Source organism: Nuphar pumila, chromosome 4 (assembly GCF_984573655.1).
Source record: "Nuphar pumila chromosome 4, dmNupPumi1.hap1.1, whole genome shotgun sequence".
Classification (NCBI taxonomy): domain Eukaryota; kingdom Viridiplantae; phylum Streptophyta; class Magnoliopsida; order Nymphaeales; family Nymphaeaceae; genus Nuphar; species Nuphar pumila.
In genome coordinates, this window is record NC_143252.1 from 93339144 (window position 1) to 93361702 (window position 22559).

Sequence of the window (22559 nt, forward strand, 5' to 3'; positions counted from 1 at the left end):
CCGATAGAAGGGAGGACCGAATTTGCTCAAATTCGGGTCTAAGTCCATTTAAGAAGTTGAAGAAACGATCTTCCTCAAGTTGTTTGTGCCTTAACTCAATAGCTTCTCCACTCCATTTTGGTTCGAGCATGGCAAGCTCGTCCCAAATAGATGATAATTCGGCAAAATATTCCCGAATAGATAAATCATTTTGTTGAAGAGTCAAGGCTTTCTTTTGGAGGTAGTATTTGTGAGACAAGTCTCTTGACGTATACATTTTTTCAAGGTATAACCAAGCTTCAGAGGCCCTTTTAAATTTGATGATGTTGGCATTGATCTTGGTTTCAACGGACGAAAAAATCTAAGACAGTATTTTGAAGTTCTTCATTTCCCACTCATCATGCCTTTTGGAATATTCTTCTAAGGCCTTTTGTCTATCTTCTCCTTCAAGAATTTTGATTTCCCCTTTCTCTATAATAGAAAGCTTGGGTTCGGGTTCCGATATGGATCCTTGAACATAACCCCAAAGACCTTTCCCTTTGATATGGGCTTCCATGTTGCCGGCCCAAACATGGTAGTTGGAACCACTAAGTTTAAAACCAAGGGAGAAGTGTGAGTCTTTTTCACCCATTATGGAGAGGAGAAGATGAAAAATAAAGCGTACCTTAACGGATTTTCAACCTTTTCTTGACAAAAGTTGCTTCTAAAATATTGCCCGGAGCAAATGCTTTACTCAAAAACTTCACTAGCTTGAGGGCACGATTTTTGAGGTGCTTCACAAGAGGCGAGATACACGATCTTCTTTCTTCCAACGAGGCTCTGATACCATGTGAAAGTATCTTCAACAAGATACTAATATCAAGACCTTAATATTCTTGATATTGAACCCACCACGAAAGCACAATAAGAACACTTTAGAACACTTGTGCACAAAAAGCACAACCCACAAATAACTCACAAATGCACAAAGGCATAAAATAATGGAATCAATTTATTGAGAACTTGGGCTTTGACTCAAAGCCATGAGAAAATACAAAGGGGAGAACCCCTATTTATAACACCACAAGAGGGGCCTTGGAAGGGCTCCACCCATAGTCGTTGGAGCCCCTCCAACGGTCACAAATGTGACCGTTGGAGAGGGCCCAACGACTATGTTGGTGGGCCCCCCAAGGTACCTTTTTGGTACACATACAAAAAGAAATAAAAAAAGTAAAAAAGAAAAATAAAAATAATTACAATCACATCCAAAAAATGAATGTGCGCAAAAATAAGGAAAAGACTAAACTACCCTTATGACTAAACAAATAGAAATATATATTTTATATATATATTTGAGTAGATACATATACATATATATTAATATATGTATATGTATTACCATATATATATAAAATATATATATATTACATTATATGATTATGTACATATATTAACTAGAAGATGGCAGTATCTGGAAGCAGAAGCGACTTTGAGTCCCTAGTGATCCCAAGCTGAAAGAAGAACTACTGGGAGAAGCACATAAGTCCAAATACACCATACACACGGGGAGTACGAAAATGTTTAAAGACTTGCAACGGGGGTATTGGTAGAATGGAATGAAGAGTGAGGTCGCAAGTTATGTGTCGAAGTGTTTGACTTTTCAGCAAGTCAAGATTGAACATCAGAAGCCTAGTGGAATGATGCAGCAAATGGAGATTCCTCAGTGGAAGTGGGAATAAATCACCATGGACTTCGTGGTGGGTTTACCCAAAACACGAAAACAGCATGACGCTATATGGGTAATAGTAGACCGATTGACCAAATCGGCTCACTTTCTACCCATACGAATAAAACAATCGCTCGAGAGTCTGGCAGATTTATACATTAGAGAGATTGTTCGACTACATGGAGTACCAGTCTCTATTATATCAGATCGAGATCATCGGTTTACTTCTCGGTTTTGGGGCTAGTTACAACAGGCCTTGGGTACAAAACTGAAGCTGAGTACCGCTTTTCATTTACAGACCAACGGCGAATCAGAGAGGACTATCCAGACACTAGAAGATATGCTGCGAGCATGTATGCTGGATTGGAAAGGTGAATAGGACAAGCATGTTGTTTTAGCTGAATATGCTTACAATAATAGTTACCATGTGAGCATTGGTATGACTCCTTTTGAAGCTCTTTACGGAAGACCTTGTAGATCACCTGTGTATTGGGACGAGATTGGTGAACGGTTGATAGAATCACTGATCGTATTACAACATTATACCCAACAGATCAAGATGATAAGAGATATACTGCTATCAACCCAGAGTCGGCAAAAGAGTTATGCGGATCAGAGGCGCAGAGAGCTCACTTTTGATGTGGGGGATCGGGTTTTTGTGAAGATATCACCCACCAAAAGTGTATTTCGTTTTGGTAAGAAAAAAAAATTGAGTCCCAGATATGTCAGACCTTTTGAGATTTTGGAACGGATTGGAGAAACGGCCTATCGTATAGCTCTACCTCCCCAGTAAGCTCAGATCCCTAACGTATTCCATGTATCTATGTTAAGGAAATATCTTCAAGACCCATCACATGTCATCCAGTATGAGGACGTAGATATAAGAAAAGACTTAACAGTGGAAGAAAAGCCAGTGGAAATATTGGAATATGGCGAACGCGTCTTGAGATCTAAGACAATCCCTCTCGTCAAGGTGAGATGGCAACACTATGGTATAGATGAAAGCACTTGGGAACCTGAGGCCAATATGCGGGAGAGATACCCCAATCTTTTCGAGTAAACACTTACATGTAAATTTCGAGGACGAAATTCTTTTTAGGGGAAAAGGATGTAATACCCGAAAAAATTAAGCGGTTTTATATGATTTGGGCTTAGGATCCGTTACCTGGATCCATAAGAAACCTGCCAATATGTATTAAAGTATATATAATAAATAACTAATATTATTTATTATAAAAAAAATATTAATTAAAATTGGGTACGATGGGTCGAATCCACAGTTGGACCCAAATAGATCCAACTATGGATCCGTCGATCCATTCATTTTCGACCCGGATCCATGCTAAAGGTGGATCCAGCGTCGCGGGTCACGGTTCGGACCCAGACCCGGGCGACAGTTCTTTTAAAACTCGTAAACAAGAATCGTGCGTGGGGCACGATTCTTGCAAAGATAGTAGAAGAGGGGGGGTTCGGCTCATTATAAAGGGGATAGAGAGGGGCTTCACCCTCTTCAATCTAGTCTCTCTCTCTTCTCTATCGTTCGACCCCCTGAACCTCTTCCTCTACCTCCCATCTCTCTGTAACTCTCCCTCTTGGTCTTCACCTCCCTCTCTGTCGCCTTTCGCACGCCGTAGGGTTATCGTCGTCCTGTTGCCATTATCGCCAACAACCAGAGTCGCCGGCGATCTTGTCAGCCATCCCTTCCCGTCGCCGGAAAAGGTAGGTTCTATACTCTTACTGCTAGGTATAGCTTGAATCTAGCCGTGGTTGGGTCGGTCGGGAAAGGGGAAAAAAAGCCCTGATTCTGGTGTGTTTCCAAGATCTTGAAGGGAGGTTTGACCGCTGAAAAACTCCGACATGTGAGTGGAGGTTTTCGGTTGAGGTGATTCGTGTTGTGGGATTTTACTGATTAACTCCATGTAGAAAACCCAAACCTATATGAATTGGGGGTCTTTGTGGGATGTATCGGGTAATCCTAGATCTGGGGGTTTACTTCCGATTTTGACTATCGGGTGCCTCCACGAATTTAGGGGTTTCCGATTTGGGATGATTGGCTAACCCCCGATCTTGAAGGGAGGTTTGACCGCTGAAAAACTCCGACATGTGAGTGGAGGTTTTCGGTTGAGGTGATTCGTGTTGTGGGATTTTACTGATTAACTCCATGTAGAAAACCCAAACCTATATGAATTGGGGGTCTTTGTGGGATGTATCGGGTAATCCTAGATCTGGGGGTTTACTTCCGATTTTGACTATCGGGTGCCTCCACGAATTTAGGGGTTTCCGATTTGGGATGATTGGCTAACCCCCGATCTTGAAGGGAGGTTTGACCGCTGAAAAACTCCGACATGTGAGTGGAGGTTTTCGGTTGAGGTGATTCGTGTTGTGGGATTTTACTGATTAACTCCATGTAGAAAACCCAAACCTATATGAATTGGGGGTCTTTGTGGGATGTATCGGGTAATCCTAGATCTGGGGGTTTACTTCCGATTTTGACTATCGGGTGCCTCCACGAATTTAAGGGTTTCCGATTTGGGATGATTGGCTAACCCCCGATTAGGGGATTTTTCTGAACCCCGAAATCTGGTGGTCTCCAGTTATAGTTAGGGGTGGCAATCGGGTCGGGTTGGCGGGTTGGCGGGTCAGCATACCTCAACCCGAACCCGACCCGTTTATTAAACGGGTCGGCTGTGGCAAACACGAACCCGACCCGTTTAATAAACGGGTAACCCGACACGACCCGCCAACCCATTTAATAAATGGGTTGGGTTGGGTCGGGTAAACGGGTTTTCAGGTTCGCGGGTCAGGTTGTCGGGTCGGGTTGGCGGGTTGACGGATCAGGTTGGCAGGTTAGCGGGTCGGGTTGGCGGGTTGACCCACCCGCCTAACCCGTTTATTAAACGGGTCAGCCGGGTTGGCATACCCCCAACCCGAACCTGACCTGTTTAATAAACGGGTTACGCGGGTCGACCTGTTTATTAAACGGGTTGGCTTAAGCCCAACCCGAACCCGCCTGAGAGGCGGGTTGGCAGGTCGTGTCAGAAATTGCCACCCCTAGTTATAGTATCAGGCAACTTGGCGATTCTCGATTGTGTTGCATAAACTAGGTTCGGTTTTTGTTTTGTTTTTTGAGTCTTGATGAAGGAACACTCCTTGATTGTGAGGTTTCAGTTATTGGGATCGAAAAAATTAGAATTCGGGGTTGGCTAGGCAAAATGCACTAGCCAATACTGTCTCTTTTTTTTTTCTTTATGCACATGACGTATGAATGTAAAATGCCTGTTAGCCGATCTTTGAGTCTGTTTCATTTAATAGTTTATAGCATTTCTTTTATTTTTGTATTTTGAATTCAGTCTGTTTAAATTAATAAACTTAACAAGCTTCTGTCAAATACCTATGGGCCGATCTCTGGAGTCTGTTTTTATTTAACATTGCATATTATTCTTTATACAACTCCTGTTATCCAAATAAGAATCTGTTTAAATTAATAAAACCTAATAAGCTTTTGTTAAATACCTGTTGGCTGATCACTGGAGTCTATTTTATTTAACATTACATAGCATTGCATTATGTAAGTAACTCTTGTTATCATAATTGGAGTATGTTTTAAATTAGTAAAACTTAACAGGCTTCTTTGGTATTTGTCTTATTTAAACAGTACACAACATGTTTACGTAGCTCCTGTTAGCATAAATGGAATATGTTTAAGTTATTAAAACACACCATGAGTTTCTGTTAAACGAATGGGTCTGTTTAAGAAAAAAAACTTTATATATATCTATATATACACATGAATATGAGATCCTTGATTAGGCTGCAATGGATGTTATCATTGATTAGACTGTAATATATGATTTAAATTGCCTGTAAGTAGCATGTTATTTGTGTTGTGGGAGGTTGTATGTTGGTTTCAAATATTTGATGGTGCACTTAGTTACATATAGATATGTGCTTTGCCTAATCGGCAATATGAATGGATTACCCGATGCGGGTACTTGGGCTATTAGCTTGTGTGCTATAGCAATTAAAAAGAAATGAGAAAAACTTAATCGTAAATGTTTTGTGTTTGACTGGTTTAAAGGCACACCGGAGCACTCTGAGTGGGTTTGTGCAATAAAAAAAAAAGTGGGGGACGGAATGTATTGTACCTTAGTAAGGTGACTAAGGTTGAGAATCTACTATTATGGTAGTAGAAGGTTTAGGGAAATGCCCCTATACCTTGGAAAGTTAATTAAATGAAAAGATTAACCCACTTAGTTCTTGGGCTTACCTTGGAGAGGGTAGGTGGTACAAAACTCCAGAGACATGTGTTTAACTGTTTCGAGCTAAAGTGACTCGTTGGTCCCCAGTCCTCGGAGTTGGGGGACCAGAAATACCAGTGTGTACTAGGTGGTAGTTCTTTGTTCTTCTGCAGCAGTTAGGGATGCATCCTGTTTTGGTTTTGGCCTTTGGGAGGTTCTCTCGGTCACTGACCGCTTCCTTGGGATTTCAGACTCAGTTAGAATATTCGGGTTAATAAAACAACCTTTAATAATATACCCCCGAACGTTATCTTCTGTGATGGTTGCCTCGGCCGATGTGTACCGTGGGATAAGATAAAATAATCATTATTTAGAACAGTTAGGTATCACAGTGAGTGGTGTTATTAAAGAGACATTTGCATATTCTTTCAGCATGCTGAATTTGTAATGAACTGAAATCCTGAAATGTGCATATTCGAGATGATTGAACTATTACATGAAAGTTATGCATGTTATTGTTATTATTGTTGCATAACATACCTCACTTGCTTATTAATGTTGCATACTATGCTTTACCTACTCAGTTATTATTGTTGTATAATTGCTCACATGCTCAGGTATATGATTATTGATTTTTGTTGCATAATCTACTTACTTGTTTAGATATATGTTGAAAATCACGTTTGACACTCACATCACATGCTAAATTCATGATATACCTGCATTAAGAGTTACAGTTTTCCTACTTAGACGTGGTACTCTAATTCCTATAATTTTTATCATTTTCAGGCAAAGAGTAGACTTATGAGCGGTTGTGGGATGAAGCATCAGATCGAGATTTTGGATTTACTGTTTCAGGGATCGCTTGCGTTTATTGTAATTTTTAATTGTTCATATCATTCAAAACTCTGATGATTTTCATTGATAAAGGCAATGAAATATATGTGTTGGGTTTTCTCTCCACTGTAACGTTCCAGAATGTTTAACCCCATAGTATTACTTGTTTCTGTTATAAAAAAAATCCTTTTTGCTCCAAATGCAAAATCTAACATTTGGATTATGCTTAACATGTTCTATTTGCTATTTCCATGTGTCTATCTTTATATATATATATATATGTAAATATATATGTTTCCTTTTTTCTTGTAAAACCCGCAAGGGTATTTTAGTCATTTCCCTTTCTTTTGCGCATATTCATAATTATGAATATGTTGTAATATTTTTTGTATTTTTACTTTTTTTTCTTTTCATTTTTTATTTCTTTCTTTTGTTGACTCAAAGTCAACTTGGAGGGGGCTCAACACTAGCTGTTGAGCCTCTCCAACGGTTAGAATTCTAACCGTTGGAAGGGCTCCAACAGCTAGTGGAGCCCCTCCAAGGCTCATTTTCCTCTTATAAATAGGGGAGTTCCCCCTTTGTAAAACTCACTTCTTGGAGCTTTTGTTCTCCATTCTTCTCAATAAAATTCTTTATATTTTGTATGCCTTTGTGCATTTGAGTTTCTTTATTGTAGCTTCGTGTACATTTGTTCTAAGTGTTCTTGTGCATTTGTGCACATTGGTGGTGTTGTGCTTATCGCACACCTTATCTCTTTTTTTGAGATATTTTCACATGGTATCAGAGCTAGGCTTAAAGGAAAAGAAGATCGTGCTTTTTTTCTCTCTTCGTTGGAGTACCTCGTAAAGTGTGCCATTAAGTTGTGGTGGTTGGAGTGAAGACTCAGTCCTTCATTCTATATTTTAGAAGCTTCCTACATCAAGAAGGGACTCATTTCGCATTGTGGTACGCATTTATTCCTCTTTGTATCTTCTCTAATAGGCGAAAAGGATTCACACTTCTCTTTTGGCTTCAAATTAAATGGAACGAATTATCATGTATGGGCCGGGAATATGGAGGCCCATATAAAAGGAAAGGGTCTTTGGGGATATGTTCAAGGAACTATTCCCAAACCCGAACCTAAAATTACTATCCTTGAGAGAGGGGAGATCAAGGTTCTTGAGGGAGAAGAAAGAGAAAAGGCTTTTGAAGATTACAATAAGCATGAAGAGTGGGAAATGAAAAATTACAAAATACTCTCATGGTTCTTCTCTTCGGTTGAGACCAAAATTAATGCCAACATTCTAAAGTTCAAAAAGGCATATCAAGTATGGGAATATCTTGAAAGAATGTATACTTCAAGAGATTTGTCCCATAAATACTATCTCCAAAAGAAGGCTTTAACCCTTCAACAAGGAGAAATGTCCGTTAGAGAGTATTTCGCCAAGTTATCCACTATTTGGGATGAGCTAGCTCTCCAAGAACCTAAATGGAGTGGTGACGCTATTGAATTGAGGGCCAAACAATTAGAAGAGGATCATTTCTTTAACTTTTTAAATGGGCTTAGACCCGAGTTTGAACAAACTAGATCATCTCTCTTGTCTTCTTTCTCTTCTCCTCCATTGGAAGATGTGCTTACCAAATTAAGTGGAGAAGAAACTAGATTGAGAATGAATAAAACCAATCTAAGTGTGTTGGTCGTTCCCTCTAAAGATGAGGATAAGGGTGCTTATGCCGTCTCAAGACCGGGGAATAATGTTAAAACCTATAAACCCCCTCATTTTAACAAAAATCAAGGAGGAAGAGAAAATGGTGGGCATTATGGAAGAAGAGATTATAGTAAGATCATATGCCATTTTTGCAAAGAACCGGGTCACATTAAACCGGTATGCCCTAAATGGAAGAAGATGGTGGCTATGTCTACTACTTTCCAATCAACCAAGGAGGAAGGTCCATCAACTTCCAACCATGCTACTTTGTCTCTCAATCAAATCATGGAAGCTCTTCAACCACTCCTCAAGGGATCCGTTTTCGGAGCCGCCATGACCACCTTCTTTTCTCCCGGTAAGACTCTTTGGCTCTTAGACTCGGGTGCATCCTTTCATATGACTCCAAATGTTTTTGCACTTTCTAAATACTCAAAAAATTTGTCACCCTCTTTTGTCTCCACCGCGGATGGGGCTTCTCTTGAAATAAAAGGAATTGGTGATTTTGAAAGACAAGGTTTTTCTATTCCTAAAGTTAGATTTATACCAAAACTAAATTTAAATTTGCTTTCTGTCTCTCAACTATCGGATCATGGGTGTGATATCAAATTCTCATCAAATAAATGTTGGATACAGGATCGCCGGTCCGGGAAGTTGATTGGGAAAGGCTCTAGGAAGGGAGATCTTTATCTCATGGAATTTCTTTAAATTCCAAAAACCTCTTTTTGTAATGTTGCCCAACATAAAGATATAAATGTTTGGCATAAACGCCTTGGGCATCCAAATATTGTCAAGCTTTCTTATTTACATTTTGCTAAAACTTTATGTAAAGACAATTTCAATTGTAATGATTGTATTCTTGGTAAAATGAGAAGCTTACCTTTTGGACAAAGAACTATGTTTGCAACTAAGCCTTTTGAAATTGTGCATTCGGATGTTTGGGGACCGGCACCCGTTGTGTCTAAGGGAGGTTTTTCATATTATGTTATTTATGTGGATGATTTCTCAAGGTATAGTTGGATATACTTCCTCAAACATAAACATGAGGTTTTCTCTACTTTTAAGGTTTTTCACATGTTAATACAAAATCAATTCAATAGTAAATTACAAATTCTTAGAACCGATTCCGGGGGAGAATATCTCTCAAATGATTTCAAAAGTTATATTGAAAATAATGGGATTGTTCATCAAAGGTTTTGTCCCAAAACTCCTCAACAAAATGGGTTGGCCGAACGAAAACATAGACACATAATTGAAACTACAAGAACTTTGCTCATTTCTCAAAAAAATTCAAAAAGATTTTGGGCCGAAGCGGCTCTTGCATCGGTTTATCTCATAAACCGACTTTCATCCAAAAACTTGAATCAAATATCTCCATATGAAATCTTGTATAAAAAAGAACCCGATTACAATAAGTTAAGAATTTTTGGTTGTAAATGTTTTGTTCTCACCGATAAGAATGATAAATTATCTCCGAAAGCTATTCCTTGTGCGTTTTTGGGATATTCGGAAACACAAAAAGGTTTTAGGTGTTATGATATTAAAAATGATAAAATATATGTTTCAAGAAATGTAACATTTTTAGAAAACATAAGTGGTTTTGAAGAACACAAAACTCATGAAGATAATGCCGATTACTCTTTTTTATTTGAACTATTATCTAGAAATGAAGATTTTTTTAGCGATGAATTGAATGAGAATGAGGATATAAGTGAAAGTATCCCTCAAACCATTCATGATGAAGAAGAAATGATAAATGAACCAATTACCTATACACAGAGATAAAAGCACTTTAGAAGTGCAATAGAGAAATATAGTGACCTTAGTGAATCTTCCAACCACTCTCGAAGAGCTGAAAGATCTAGGAAAAATCCTTCTAGATTTATATCCTACGAGTCTTTTTCTCCAAAGCATAGGGCATGTCTTAGTCTCATTCACTCATATCAAGAACCTAGAAATTTTAAAGAAGCTAAGGAAATGATAGAGTGGAGGGATGCCATGGACAACGAACTTAGAGCCCTCAACAAAGCCAAAACGTGGGTTTTTCAATGTCTTCCCAAAGGAAAGAAAACAATAGGATGTAGATGGGTTTTTAAAGTCAAAACCAAGAGTGATGGCACTCTCGAAAGATATAAAGCCCGTCTTGTCGCAAAAGGATATAGTCAAAAATACGGCATCGATTACGAAGAAACCTTTGCTCCTATTGCACAAATGGTTATTGTAAGGTGTTAAATCACCATTGCATCTATTAAAAAATGGAATATTTATCAAATGGATGTTAAAAATGCTTTTCTAAATGAGGACCTTAATGAAGAAGTCTACATGGATGCTCCTCTTGGTATGAACGTACCAAAAGAGAAAGTCCTTCATTTACAAAAAGCGCTTTATGGTTTAAAACAAGCCCCTAAGGCTTGGTATGATCGATTTAATGATGTGATGGTTCAAAATGGTTTTACCTCATGCTACACTGAAATTGCTCTGTTTGTCAAAAAGTCTGATGCAGGAATTGTGATTTTATTGTTGTATGTTGATGATATGTTGATAACAGGTAGTGACATAAAGGGCATCAGAAACATTAAAACCACTTTAAAAGAAATGTTTGAAATGTCTGACTTGGGGTATCTGACTTACTTTCTTGGTATCGAGGTAGCCTACTCTCATAGAGGCTATTTTTTGTCTCAAACTAAACTTGCTTGTGAGATTCTTGACAGATCAGGTATTACTGATGATAAAATCTGTGAGACCCCTGAAATTGTGGGATAAAAAATGAAGATCGATGATGGGAAACCTTTGGAGGATCCTACCCCCTACCGACAACTTGTGGGATCTCTAATGTATCTTAGCATCACAAGGCCGAACATCTCTCATGTCGTGCATACTGCAAGCAAATTTCAGCATGCTCCTACATCCGTTCATATGAGTGTCGTTCTCCGAGTTTTCAGATACATAAATGGAACTTTAAACAAGGGAGTTTTCCTTTCCTCATCTTCTGAGTTAAATTTAATTGCATATACTGACTCTGATTGGGGAGGTGATCCAAATAATCGTCACTCCACTACAGGATTTTGCATTTTTTTAGTTGAATCCCTGATCTCATAGAGATGTAAGAAACAACAGAAGGTGTCTCTATCGTCCACCGAAGCAGAATATCGAGCCATGGCTTCTACAACTATGCAGATTGTCTGGATTCATCAGTTGCTGCAAGACATGAGAATTCCAATTCAAGAACCCACAAAGTTGTGTTGTGATAATAAGAGTGCAATCTATATTGCTAAGAATCACACTTTTCATGAGCGGACAAAGCATATTGAGATGGACTGCCATTATGTCAGAGAGGCATATCTACAAAAAGTCATCGATCTTCCTTATGTGACTTCAGAATATCAGTTGGCAGATTTCTTCACCAAGGCGCTTTGCTCTCCAAGATTCAAATTTCTCCTTAGCAAACTTTCGGTCATTGTGCCCTAAGTTTGAGGGAGGGTGTTAAAATGTATCTCTCTTATGTAAATATTTACATATATGTATATGAAGAGAGATACATATACATATATGCATGATGTATATATGTATATGTATCTATCTTTATATATATATATATATGTAAATATATATGTTTCCTTTTTTCTTGTAAAACCCGCAAGGGTATTTTAGTCATTTCCCTTCCTTTTGCGCATATTCATAATTATGAATATGTTGTAATATTTTTTGTATTTTTACTTTTTTTTCTTTTCATTTTTTATTTTTTTCTTTTGTTGACTCAAAGTCAACTTGGAGGGGGCTCAACACTAGTTGTTGAGCCTCTCCAACGGTTAGAATTCTAACCGTTGGAAGGGCTCCAACAGCTAGTGAAGCCCCTCCAAGGCTCCTTTTCCTCTTATAAATAGGGGAGTTCCCCCTTTGTAAAACTCACTTCTTGGAGCTTTTGTTCTCCATTCTTCTCAATAAAATTCTTTATATTTTGTATGCCTTTGTGCATTTGAGTTTCTTTATTGTACCTTCGTGTACATTTGTTCTAAGTGTTCTTGTGCATTTGTGCACATTGGTGGTGTTGTGCTTATCGCACACCTTATCTCTTTTTTTGAGATATTTTCACACCATCTGGATCCAATAGATTTCTTTCCAGTGGGTAATGAGGTTATTTCCCAAGTTTTAGCCTTTTCAAGGGCACTAAGTTCTAGTTTCCGGGCTTCAACCCACTAAGGAATGTTTTTGGCTTCATTATAGTGTGACGGTTCATGATAAGAGTGTAATGCAATTAGACATGCCCTATACTTAGGTGTTAGGGACTCATAGGAAACAAACCTATTAGGAGGATTGGAGATTCGGCTGGATCTCCTTAAAGAGGTTTCTTCTATGTTGGAATCTTGAGAATATTTTTCTAGAGCACTTATGGGAACTTGTTGACCACGCCTAACATAGGTTTGAATTGACCTATTTTCAAAATCATTACTTTCATTTTCAATATTATTAAGAGGAATATTCTCTAAATCATTAGGAACTTCCTTTTCGTGAGGAGTCACATCTTCTTGAGAGAGAAGATCAAATAAGAAAACATATTCGCTTTTATCAATATCTTTATTTTTCTCAAAGTCGTTTTCATTTTCTAAAAAAGTAACGTCTTTGGATACATATAGTTTGTTGCTTTTTAGGTCGAAGCATCTAAAACCTTTTTTATTTTCTCTATATCCTAAGAACACACATTCAATAGCTTTAGGAGATAACTTATCTCTTTTATGTGTAAGGACAAAACATTTACACCCAAAAATTCTTAATCTATTAAAATCGGGTGTTCTTTCAAATAGTTTTTCATATGGAGATATATTTTGTAAGGATGAGGATATCATTCTATTTATCAAATAGGTGGAAGTTAAGGCGGCTTCGGCCCAATAACACTTTGGAATTTCTTTGGAAATGAGAAGAGTCCTAGTGGTTTCCAAAATGTGTCTATGCTTTCTTTCGGCTAGACCGTTTTGTTGAGGAGTCATAGGACATGACCTTTGATGACAAATGTCATTTGTTTCCAAGTATTCTTGAAACTCATTTGATAGATATTATCCACCGGAATCGGATCGAAGAGTGGAGATATTACTTGAAAATTGATTTTTGACAATCATATGAAATTTTTTGAAGAAATTAAAGACTTCGGATTTTAGATTGAGAAAATAGATCCACACATATCGAGTGTAGTCATCAATGAAAGTAACATAATAGGAGTATCCTCCTTTTGATATGACCGGAGAAGGACCCCAAACATCCGAATGGACTAATTCAAAAGGTCTTTTGGACACAAATGTTCTATTTGGAAAATGAGTGGATTTCATTTTTCCAAAAATACAATTCTTACAAACAAAATGTTTCTCATTACAAAATTTCTTTCCAAAGGGAAAGGAGTACATTTTTGAGAAACTTGGATGTCCAAGTCTTTGATGCCAAGTTTCAATATTTTTATCTTGGACATATAAAATGAGTTAGTGGGAAGTTTCAAGTTGTTCATGTAGTAGAGATCTCCCCTCCTATGGCCTTGCCCAATCCGCTTCCCGGACTGGAGATCCAGTATAGAGCAAATCCTTGGTTGAGAAGGAGATTTCACATCCATGATCACATATTTGAGAGACAGACGAAGTTTAAATTAAGTTGAGGTACCACCTTTATGTTTGGCACAAAGAAATCTTTTGAAAAGTCCAAGGTTCCAAAACTTTTAACTTGTAAAGATGTACCATTGGCGGTGGAAACAAAAGAATTTTTGGAGTTGTTACATAAATTAGATAGTCCATTTTCAATAGGGGTCATATGAAAGGATGCTCCATAATCAAGAATCCAAGAAGACATACCTGGAGGAGAAGAAGAGGCAATGGCGGCTCCCGAAGTTGATGGTGATTTGAGTAGAATTTGAAGTGCTTCGGATAGTTGAGCAAGGGAAAATGACTCCTTCCCTTTCATTGGCTCCTTCTTTTGTGTGGTTTCTTCAATAATTGCAACCTTACCTTTTGGAGGTTCATTTATCTTAGGACAATTAGGTCTTATATGACCCGGTTCTTGGCAATGATGGCAAATGGCTTTTCTATAATTGCCATTATAGTTATTTTGTCTCCCAAAGTGTGGAGGCTTATAAGCTTTCATATGATTGCCGGGTTTAGACACGGCTAAAACTTCATCTCCTCCTTTAATCATGCCAAGACGCGTTTCTTCTTGGCATATTTTGGCTATGGCATCTTCCAATGGAAGAGGTTTAGATCTATGAAGAAGGGAGGATCTAACTTGTTCATATTCGGGCCTAAGCCCATGTAAAAATTGAAAAAAGTTTTCTTTTTTCATTTGTTCTCTTCTCATTTCCACATCTTCACTAGACACCCATTTTGGTTCTAGTAGGGATAGCTCATCCCATAAAGGTCCAAGAGTGCTATAGTAATCTCTTACACTCATTTCACCTTGCTTAATAGTACGGATTTTTTCTTGGAGAAAAAATTGACGAGCAAGGTCCTTTTGAGTATACATACATTTCATAAAGAACCATGCTTCATTTGCTAGGCGGAATTTAGCAATGTTGGCGCAAATTTTGAGCTCCACGTTGTTCATGAACCATGCAAGAATTTTTGCATGCTTACTTTCCCAATCTTCGACCTTAGATTGGTGATCTTCAATAGCCTTCATACGAGCATTTCCTTCTAGAGTTTTTTCTTGATCACCATCCATCTTTGTAAGTTGAAGTTGAGGTTCCCTAATGATGCCCATAACATATCCCCAAAGTTTTTTACCCTCGAGGTTGTTCTCTATGACGACGGCCCACATCATGTAGTTGGTACCATTAAGCTTGAAGGAGAGATCAATCTTTTGTTCTCCTTCCATCATAGACTCAAGAATGGAGGACAGACCAAAAGAGAGAGAAAAACAAGGTATAACTAGTCAACTAGCTATAAGAATCAAGAGCATAACCAAGGCTCTGATACCATGTAAGGAAATATGCGGAAAAGAAATATATGTCCTACAATGGACATTCACACATAGAAACCAAAGAACAAGTCCAAAAGAGGACCTACACAAAAGCCAACAATGGCTTGAAAGCATAAAATCTTATAAAGACACAAGAAGGCTTGAAGAAGCCACACATACAAAGGAGGGAGACCCCACTTATTTATAGGCAACAGAGGAGTGAGAGAGAGTTAGAGAAGGGAGAGAGAGAGGCACCATTGGGAGTCCCAACAAGGTGTCGTTGGGCTCCCAACGGTCACAATTGTGACCGTTGGGGGCCCAACGACTCTTTGTTGGGACCCCCAATGAGTGTGCATTTAATGCACAAAAAAAGAAAAAAGAAAAAAAGAAAAAAGAAAAAAAGAAAAAAAGGAAAAAGAAAAGAAAAAGTAAAAAAAGTAAAAAAGACTACAATGCCCCTATTGGGCTGATTTACAGAAATACCCCTTATCGGGTATGTGGATGAATATTTATATATATATATATATATATATATATATATATATATATATATATATATATATATATATATATATATATATATACTCATATATATATAAATATATTGATTACATGTATTTTAACAGTATTAGACATGATAAAACCTTTTAACATAGTAAATCAACTATGCTAAATACAGCTGTACGGTTAGATATACCATTTGGTGGATAGAACCATGCAAACAAGAGTGTCTACCACCGTAAGGTATAATGTACAGAACCACCATATATTTTCTCATATATATATACATATATATATAGAGAGGGAGAGGGAGAGAGAGAAACATTATATGTTAACTTAAAGGAAGATTTATATTTGAAAACAAACCCAAAGAGATTACCATGGCTAAAAATGAGGTTGTATACATGGTGTCAGAATCCAAATGGTGTAGCTCCAAATTCATAGTACAAATTAAAGAAAAGGACTGACAGTAGGTCAAGACAGAGAAAATAGTATGAGGTAGGGTCACGAATGACAAGGATAATCAAAATTTGGAAGTAATAACTTTGCCACATAATTGAACAGAAAAAAAGAAGAAGAGAGTAAACAGAGCAAGGAAATCCAAGAAGATATGACCGAGATATTATACAACCGGAAAAAGAGAAAAGGTTAAAAAAGTGGTCAGAGAAGGAGCAAAGAAGAGAACAGACTACAGAGAAATTCAGACAGATTGTTGGTCCACATCCAGGCAATATGACAACTTTGGAACCTCTCAGAGAGAGAGAGAGAGATTACCTCTTGATAATGAGAAGGCTTAACGCACTAAAATTGCATTACATTATTAGGATAGTAACCCTAATTAAATCTTATGTGACTGCTTATAAATATGCTAAAAAAAGTGTTTCTCATAGTCAATTCTTTAAGAAACCGACAAATTTTAAAAAGGTATAAATGTATAACCAGCAGAAAATATACACCAAATGTATTTTGAAGTGATGGTTGGATGATTCCATAAAGACATGAACCAGAAGGAAGTTCTGTATTTAGATGGATAGCTATAAAAATGAAAAGCAGCATTTAAGCAATGAAGAATGGCTGAAATTCTTGCCTTGGGCAAAGTCATTCCACCTTCCCACCCAAACGATGAGCCTGAAAATGAATGCTGTTGAAAATTTTCGATACATAATGTCACTTGCTTATGAAGCTCATTCGATGCATGAAGAATATGCTTGTTTAGACCAGACTTCACTGCTGCATGTGCATAACAATCATTATTCACGGATGCAGATCGCAGGTCTGTTAATAGTCCAGGAGAGATTCCAGGATACATATGATATAAGTATATGGTGATGAGATAGTCCAAAACAGCATCCCCAAGGAATTCCAAACGCTGCATGGACCAAAGAAACACATGTCAATTATCAAGATACAAAAAGTACAAAAAAAAAAGGATATGCAGAACTACTAAAATTAAAAACTAACATATCAAGGACAATATCAGGGTTGAAAATTTTCCAGTTATTTGACAATGCTTTCATAACTTACTACATAGGCAACAGACACCATTTGGCAGCTCACAAGCATTACCCAACAGCTAGGTGCCAGGCTTCCAGGTTCAAGATTACAACAGCAGTTGCACAAAGATATCATTTTCCATAAAACCACAAGGAATATGATTGTGTTAAATACGTAAGTGCCTAGGAAAGTTAGAGTGGATCGATAACCACCCTTCTTATTTAGCACAGTCCATCTCCACTTAAAACGCATCCCATGAGCTTTCATGTGGCTGACAATCCATAAATTTTGATCTCCTTATAGATGTACATGAAACCAATGTTTTAAAACTCGGTTCGGCTCGGCCCTCCAGCGAGTCAACCCGGCAAGCTTAACTCGGGCTGCGAAGACTCGGCTGGGCTGCGAAGACTCGGCTGCTGACTCGGCCTGACTCAGGCGAGTTCTGGCATGTTTGAAATTTGATTTTTTGGGTATTTCAGAATAAAAAAAATTTATAATATTATTGAGAGAATTACTGGCTTTCTAATACTCTCTCCAGAACCTATAATTCCTACAATAGATCGACCTTTTAAGGTAAATATGTCTCATTTTATTAGCCATCAATCAATATTTCTTTGATTCCCCTAATCATGTATTTTGACCTTGCTATGATGACAACACAAATATGTTAATAGTTAATTCTTAACAACTCAAATGTAACGTGTTTAGACTTGCAAAGATTTCTAGAAATAAAAAAGAGTCAATAGAGAACATTTAAAGAAGCACAAAAGAAAGCATGTAGTTTCTCCTCAATATGACAATGGCAAAAATATGTTCAAGAGTTACTTAACAAATCAAACAAGTAACCTGCTTACTCTTGAAAGATTTCATTAAAAATCTATTGACACTACAGAATGACTAGTAATGGACTTTTTCAACTGCAATAGCTTACTTCAAAATTTCAAATGGCTAGCAAACCAAAATATCTCAAGGCCCTCTTTTAACTGGCTCAATACAAACATCAGGGGTTGCCACAAAATAAAAAAAAGGTGTTGTACTTAGTGGGAGGCCCTAGTGTACGAAAACAAATACTTCATGTCTTTAAAAATATGAATGTCCTCCACTTCAACATTATTATAGACTAAAATAAATTGTACCAAGTTAACAACGATCGCATATATTTTGATTCTCAGCTGACAGATCACAAATGTCCTTAATGGTAAATAAAACAACCAACTGCATGCGCGTACACACACAAAACTGCTTACTATTACCAATAAAACTTCATGCACACACACACACACACACGTAATGGCTCATTATTACCAGTAAAACTTCAAATGAATCATGTATCAAAGTATTTTCACAAGTTGCAATTTTATCTTCTTTGAACATCTCATTGAAGCCATGATAAGCAACTTTGAATATTTGTAGCGATCCTTCTACAAAGACATCATAACTAATAAATATTTGTTAGACAGTGTACCTCCTCACAGAGATTCTACCGCTCTAGCCGGATTACCAGGTCTTGGAAATGTATAATCTCACAAGGAATTTCACCCTAGATGGTATACCTGGTCTTGAACCATACACTTCCTCACAGAGAATCCTTTGGGAACCCGTTCCCCAACAAATGCCATATCCAACGAAAATCATTGCGATACACGCATCAACACAAATGATCGCTTTCAGGGTCAATAACCACTATTACAATCAACAAGATCAACGCCGGATCACCTGGTCTGAGAAATGTATAACCTCACAAGGAATTCCGCCTTAGATGGTATACCTGGTCTTGGACCATACACTTCTTCACAGGAGTTCACCGTCTTTGCGGCTACCCGTTCGTGGACAGTGTACATCCTCACAGAGAATCTACCACTCTAGCCGGTTACCTGGTCTTGATCATACACGCCCTCGCAGATAATCCTTTGGAGATCAAGTCCTCAACAGACACCCTACTCAGTGATACATGCATCAATACAATCGACTGCTTCGAACCATTGATCGCTCTTGGGGTCAGTAGCCACGAATATGGGCACAAGCATGAATACCAGCAATATGCATCGTATCACTTCACATGGTAAAACAAATCACACGATCACCCATTCCTCCAATAAGGTTCCACGAACCATGAACATATTATCGCATACTCTCAACACTTCTTATCACGTGGCACATCAATCACATCACACAGAAGCATATAATATTACACATCGAATTATTCCCACAAGGAACATTGCAATCCTCAAATAGGACCTCAAAGCATGCGTAAACGACACATGAGAACACGCAGATATGACAATCCAGTTGATTCTATAGGCGAAGAGAAACTAACTTTATCTGACAGCCAAATAAAACAACTGAATAAGACAAGCACTCATAGCAATGCTCGCGATACATATAATTACCATTAAATGGTTTAGTCCATCGGCAAGTAACTACATTAATCGTAAGGCAGAAGCTATTACATCACAAGCAATTCATAAGCTACACATGATAAGCAAACATACGGTAGTAGTTATATCACAATATGTAAGCAGCTTATAAGACAAGCGGCTACATCGGTCCTAGTTGCCACTAGTTCGTAGATTACGAGCTGTATGCAATCACATCAATCATAAGAGATGCATGCCAACGAATAAGTATTTAACTAGTATAAAAAGCTAGTTATTACTAAACAAAGAATTGCTTAAGTAGTTTAACAAACTAGAGTAACGCCTCGACAGGCGTGCATAGCTCAACAAGTAGTGTATCAAACTACCAAGCTAACAAGAAATCAACCAGTGTGAACAGACTTTATGTTTCGATATTACTGGCCAACGGGTATGCCCAGGAAAAACGTAGAAACAACTGAGACTAGTTTGGGCGTCTGTTATTCTATGTATTTTCAATAACCCGAATAGCTAGTTGAGTCTGCTCTTAAGGGGACGGTTTTAGCCGAGAGAGGATTCCCCAAACACAGGTAAGCAGTGCCGCGGATGCATCCAACTTCTGCAGAAGTGTTGAGCTAAATATTGTTTTTCCCTAACTCCAATGACTGGGGAGACCGGATCATTGCCCGTGGGGTGGTTGTTAACAACCTGTTCATTAGAGTTTTGTACCGCTCTGTCCTCTCCCTTGACAGAACAACCAGAAGCGAATGGGTGCGTTAGGGGTTGCTTAACTAACGACCCATCTTATGTTGTGGTCTTGAAACCACTCGAGCATCTTGCCTGTGAAGGCGAATGTGAGGCCATTTTATGTGATTACAACATTGTGCATTTAGCATTGTTCGAGGTCGCACGACTGTCTCATCTGATCATCGCAGTACTAGCGTGCAGTGCATGACTACAAGTACTCTAGGATGAAAGGGGTATAGCTCCTCAATAAGAGCCTCATCAGAAGTGTTTTACAAAGATGTAATGCTTCTCAAACTATATTTTGACATTCTTTATCTTTTGAAACAGCCAATAGCTTGTGCCAATATTTGGCATGCGATTTTGTAGAATCTCATCCGCTATCAGGGTATCTACATGCCTCGCATGACTCGATACCGGCCTCGATAGATGGGATACTGGTTTCTCAACAGAACCTCCGCTAAGAAGTTCGCTCGAACCCCAATTCGGGATCAGCCGAGATATGCCAAATAGACGAACAGAACCAACCAATCACATCCTTCCAGATGCTTTGATTTGGGCAGTCTTTGATGCTTTTGCACAGCTCCCTAAAATCTCAAGTCGACTCTGCAGGACTGCGTACACGAAGAGCCAGGATCCTTGCGAGGTATCCCTCTCCTTAGACGAGGATGTATCGCTAGCTCCCGACTCAACTGTTGTCGCAAGAGGGAGAGTGGTAGATGCCTCTTGCATCCTCCACGAGGATGCCTCAAACGCGTATGCAATGAGCGAAAACCTGAGCATCATCTACAACAGCAAGGTAGTAACAACACATGTAAAAGCAAGAGCCTGGGCACAAAGCGCGACGGCAAAGTAAAGACTATAAGCAGAAGTGCAACGCAAAACCTTTGCGCAATGCGCAACGACAAAGTAAAGACGGTAAGCAGGAGTGCAATGCAAAACCTTTGCGCAATGTGCGACGGCAAAGTAAAGACTGTAAGCAGGAGTGCAACGCAAAACCTTTGCGCAATGCACGACGGCAAAGTAAAGACCGTAAGAAAGTAAAGGACAAGGATCACGAAACCGCGTCCTTGAGTTAAATGCGTACTCGTATAAATATATATATTTCTATATATATTTATTTAAAGGTCATTTTTAGTTAATAGAACTTAATTCAATTGTCCAAGTCTTTCGTGCAATCTTCCCCTACCTTGGAGAGTTGCAAGCTTGCTGGCGTCTGCGGGTGTAAACAATTGACGGCTCGGGTCGCGCAGTGCGAGCGGGATCCGTCGTACGAGCTGCAAAAGCGACAATCTTAGCAAGCTAACACCAAAAACAGAAGGTCGAAGGCACTGCCACTGACCTAACGCGAAGGAAGCAGAGGCAAAGGCATCGCGCCCTTGCACACTTGCTATAGCGCAAGAAGTAGAGGCAGGGGCTACGAGCCACTGCTAACCTGCTGTCAGCAAACAACGAGACAACGGGTTGCACTCCTGCTTGACAAAGCAGAAGAGAGGCAAGGGGTTTCGCCCCTGCCTATCGAACATGCACGGAGGCAGGGGCTTGGCCCTTGCCTGAAGAAATGCGAACAGGCAGGGGGCAAAGCCCCCGCCTGATGCCAGAGAAGAAAGAGGCGAGGGGGCTTGCCCCTGCCTGTCGAAAAACAACGGAGGCAAGGGCGATGCCCCTGTCTAAAGAGAGTAGAGGCACAGGAAGGGGGCTCGACCCCTCCCCTGCCGCAACAAGGAGCAGGGAGGGGCTTGACCCCCTCCCCTGTCAAAACAAAGAGCAGGGAGGGATCTCAGCCCCTCCCCTGTCGTAACAGGAAGCAGGGAGAGGGCTCAGCCCCTCCCCTGTCGTAAGGAGATGCAGCGAGGAGCTCGACCCCACCCTTGCAACCAGAGGGCACCGGGAGGGGAATCAGCCCCTCCCTTACCAAGCACGACACAGGGAGGGGCTCCGCCCCTCCCTCGCTAAAAGGAGTCGCAGGGAGGGGGCTTTGCCCCTCCCCTGCGATCTAGGGCAGCAGGGAGGCGGCTCAGCCCCTCCCTACGTACGGAGAAGCGAGGGAAAAAGAGAGACGAGGGAGCGAGAAGAGAAAGGAGAAAAAGAG

General features: G+C 39.2%; 1 protein-coding gene across 1 annotated transcript in view; it reads right to left on the bottom strand.

The window, feature by feature from the left end:
• DCL2 (dicer-like 2) overlaps nucleotides 1-22559 on the bottom strand; it is a 232028-nt gene that overhangs the window by 22628 nt on the left and 186841 nt on the right. Inside the window, exon 22 of the mRNA XM_090005046.1 lies at nucleotides 16963-17244. Within this exon, the coding sequence (XP_089861172.1) occupies nucleotides 16963-17244 (282 nt within the window). The remainder of the gene's footprint in view (nucleotides 1-16962; nucleotides 17245-22559) is intronic.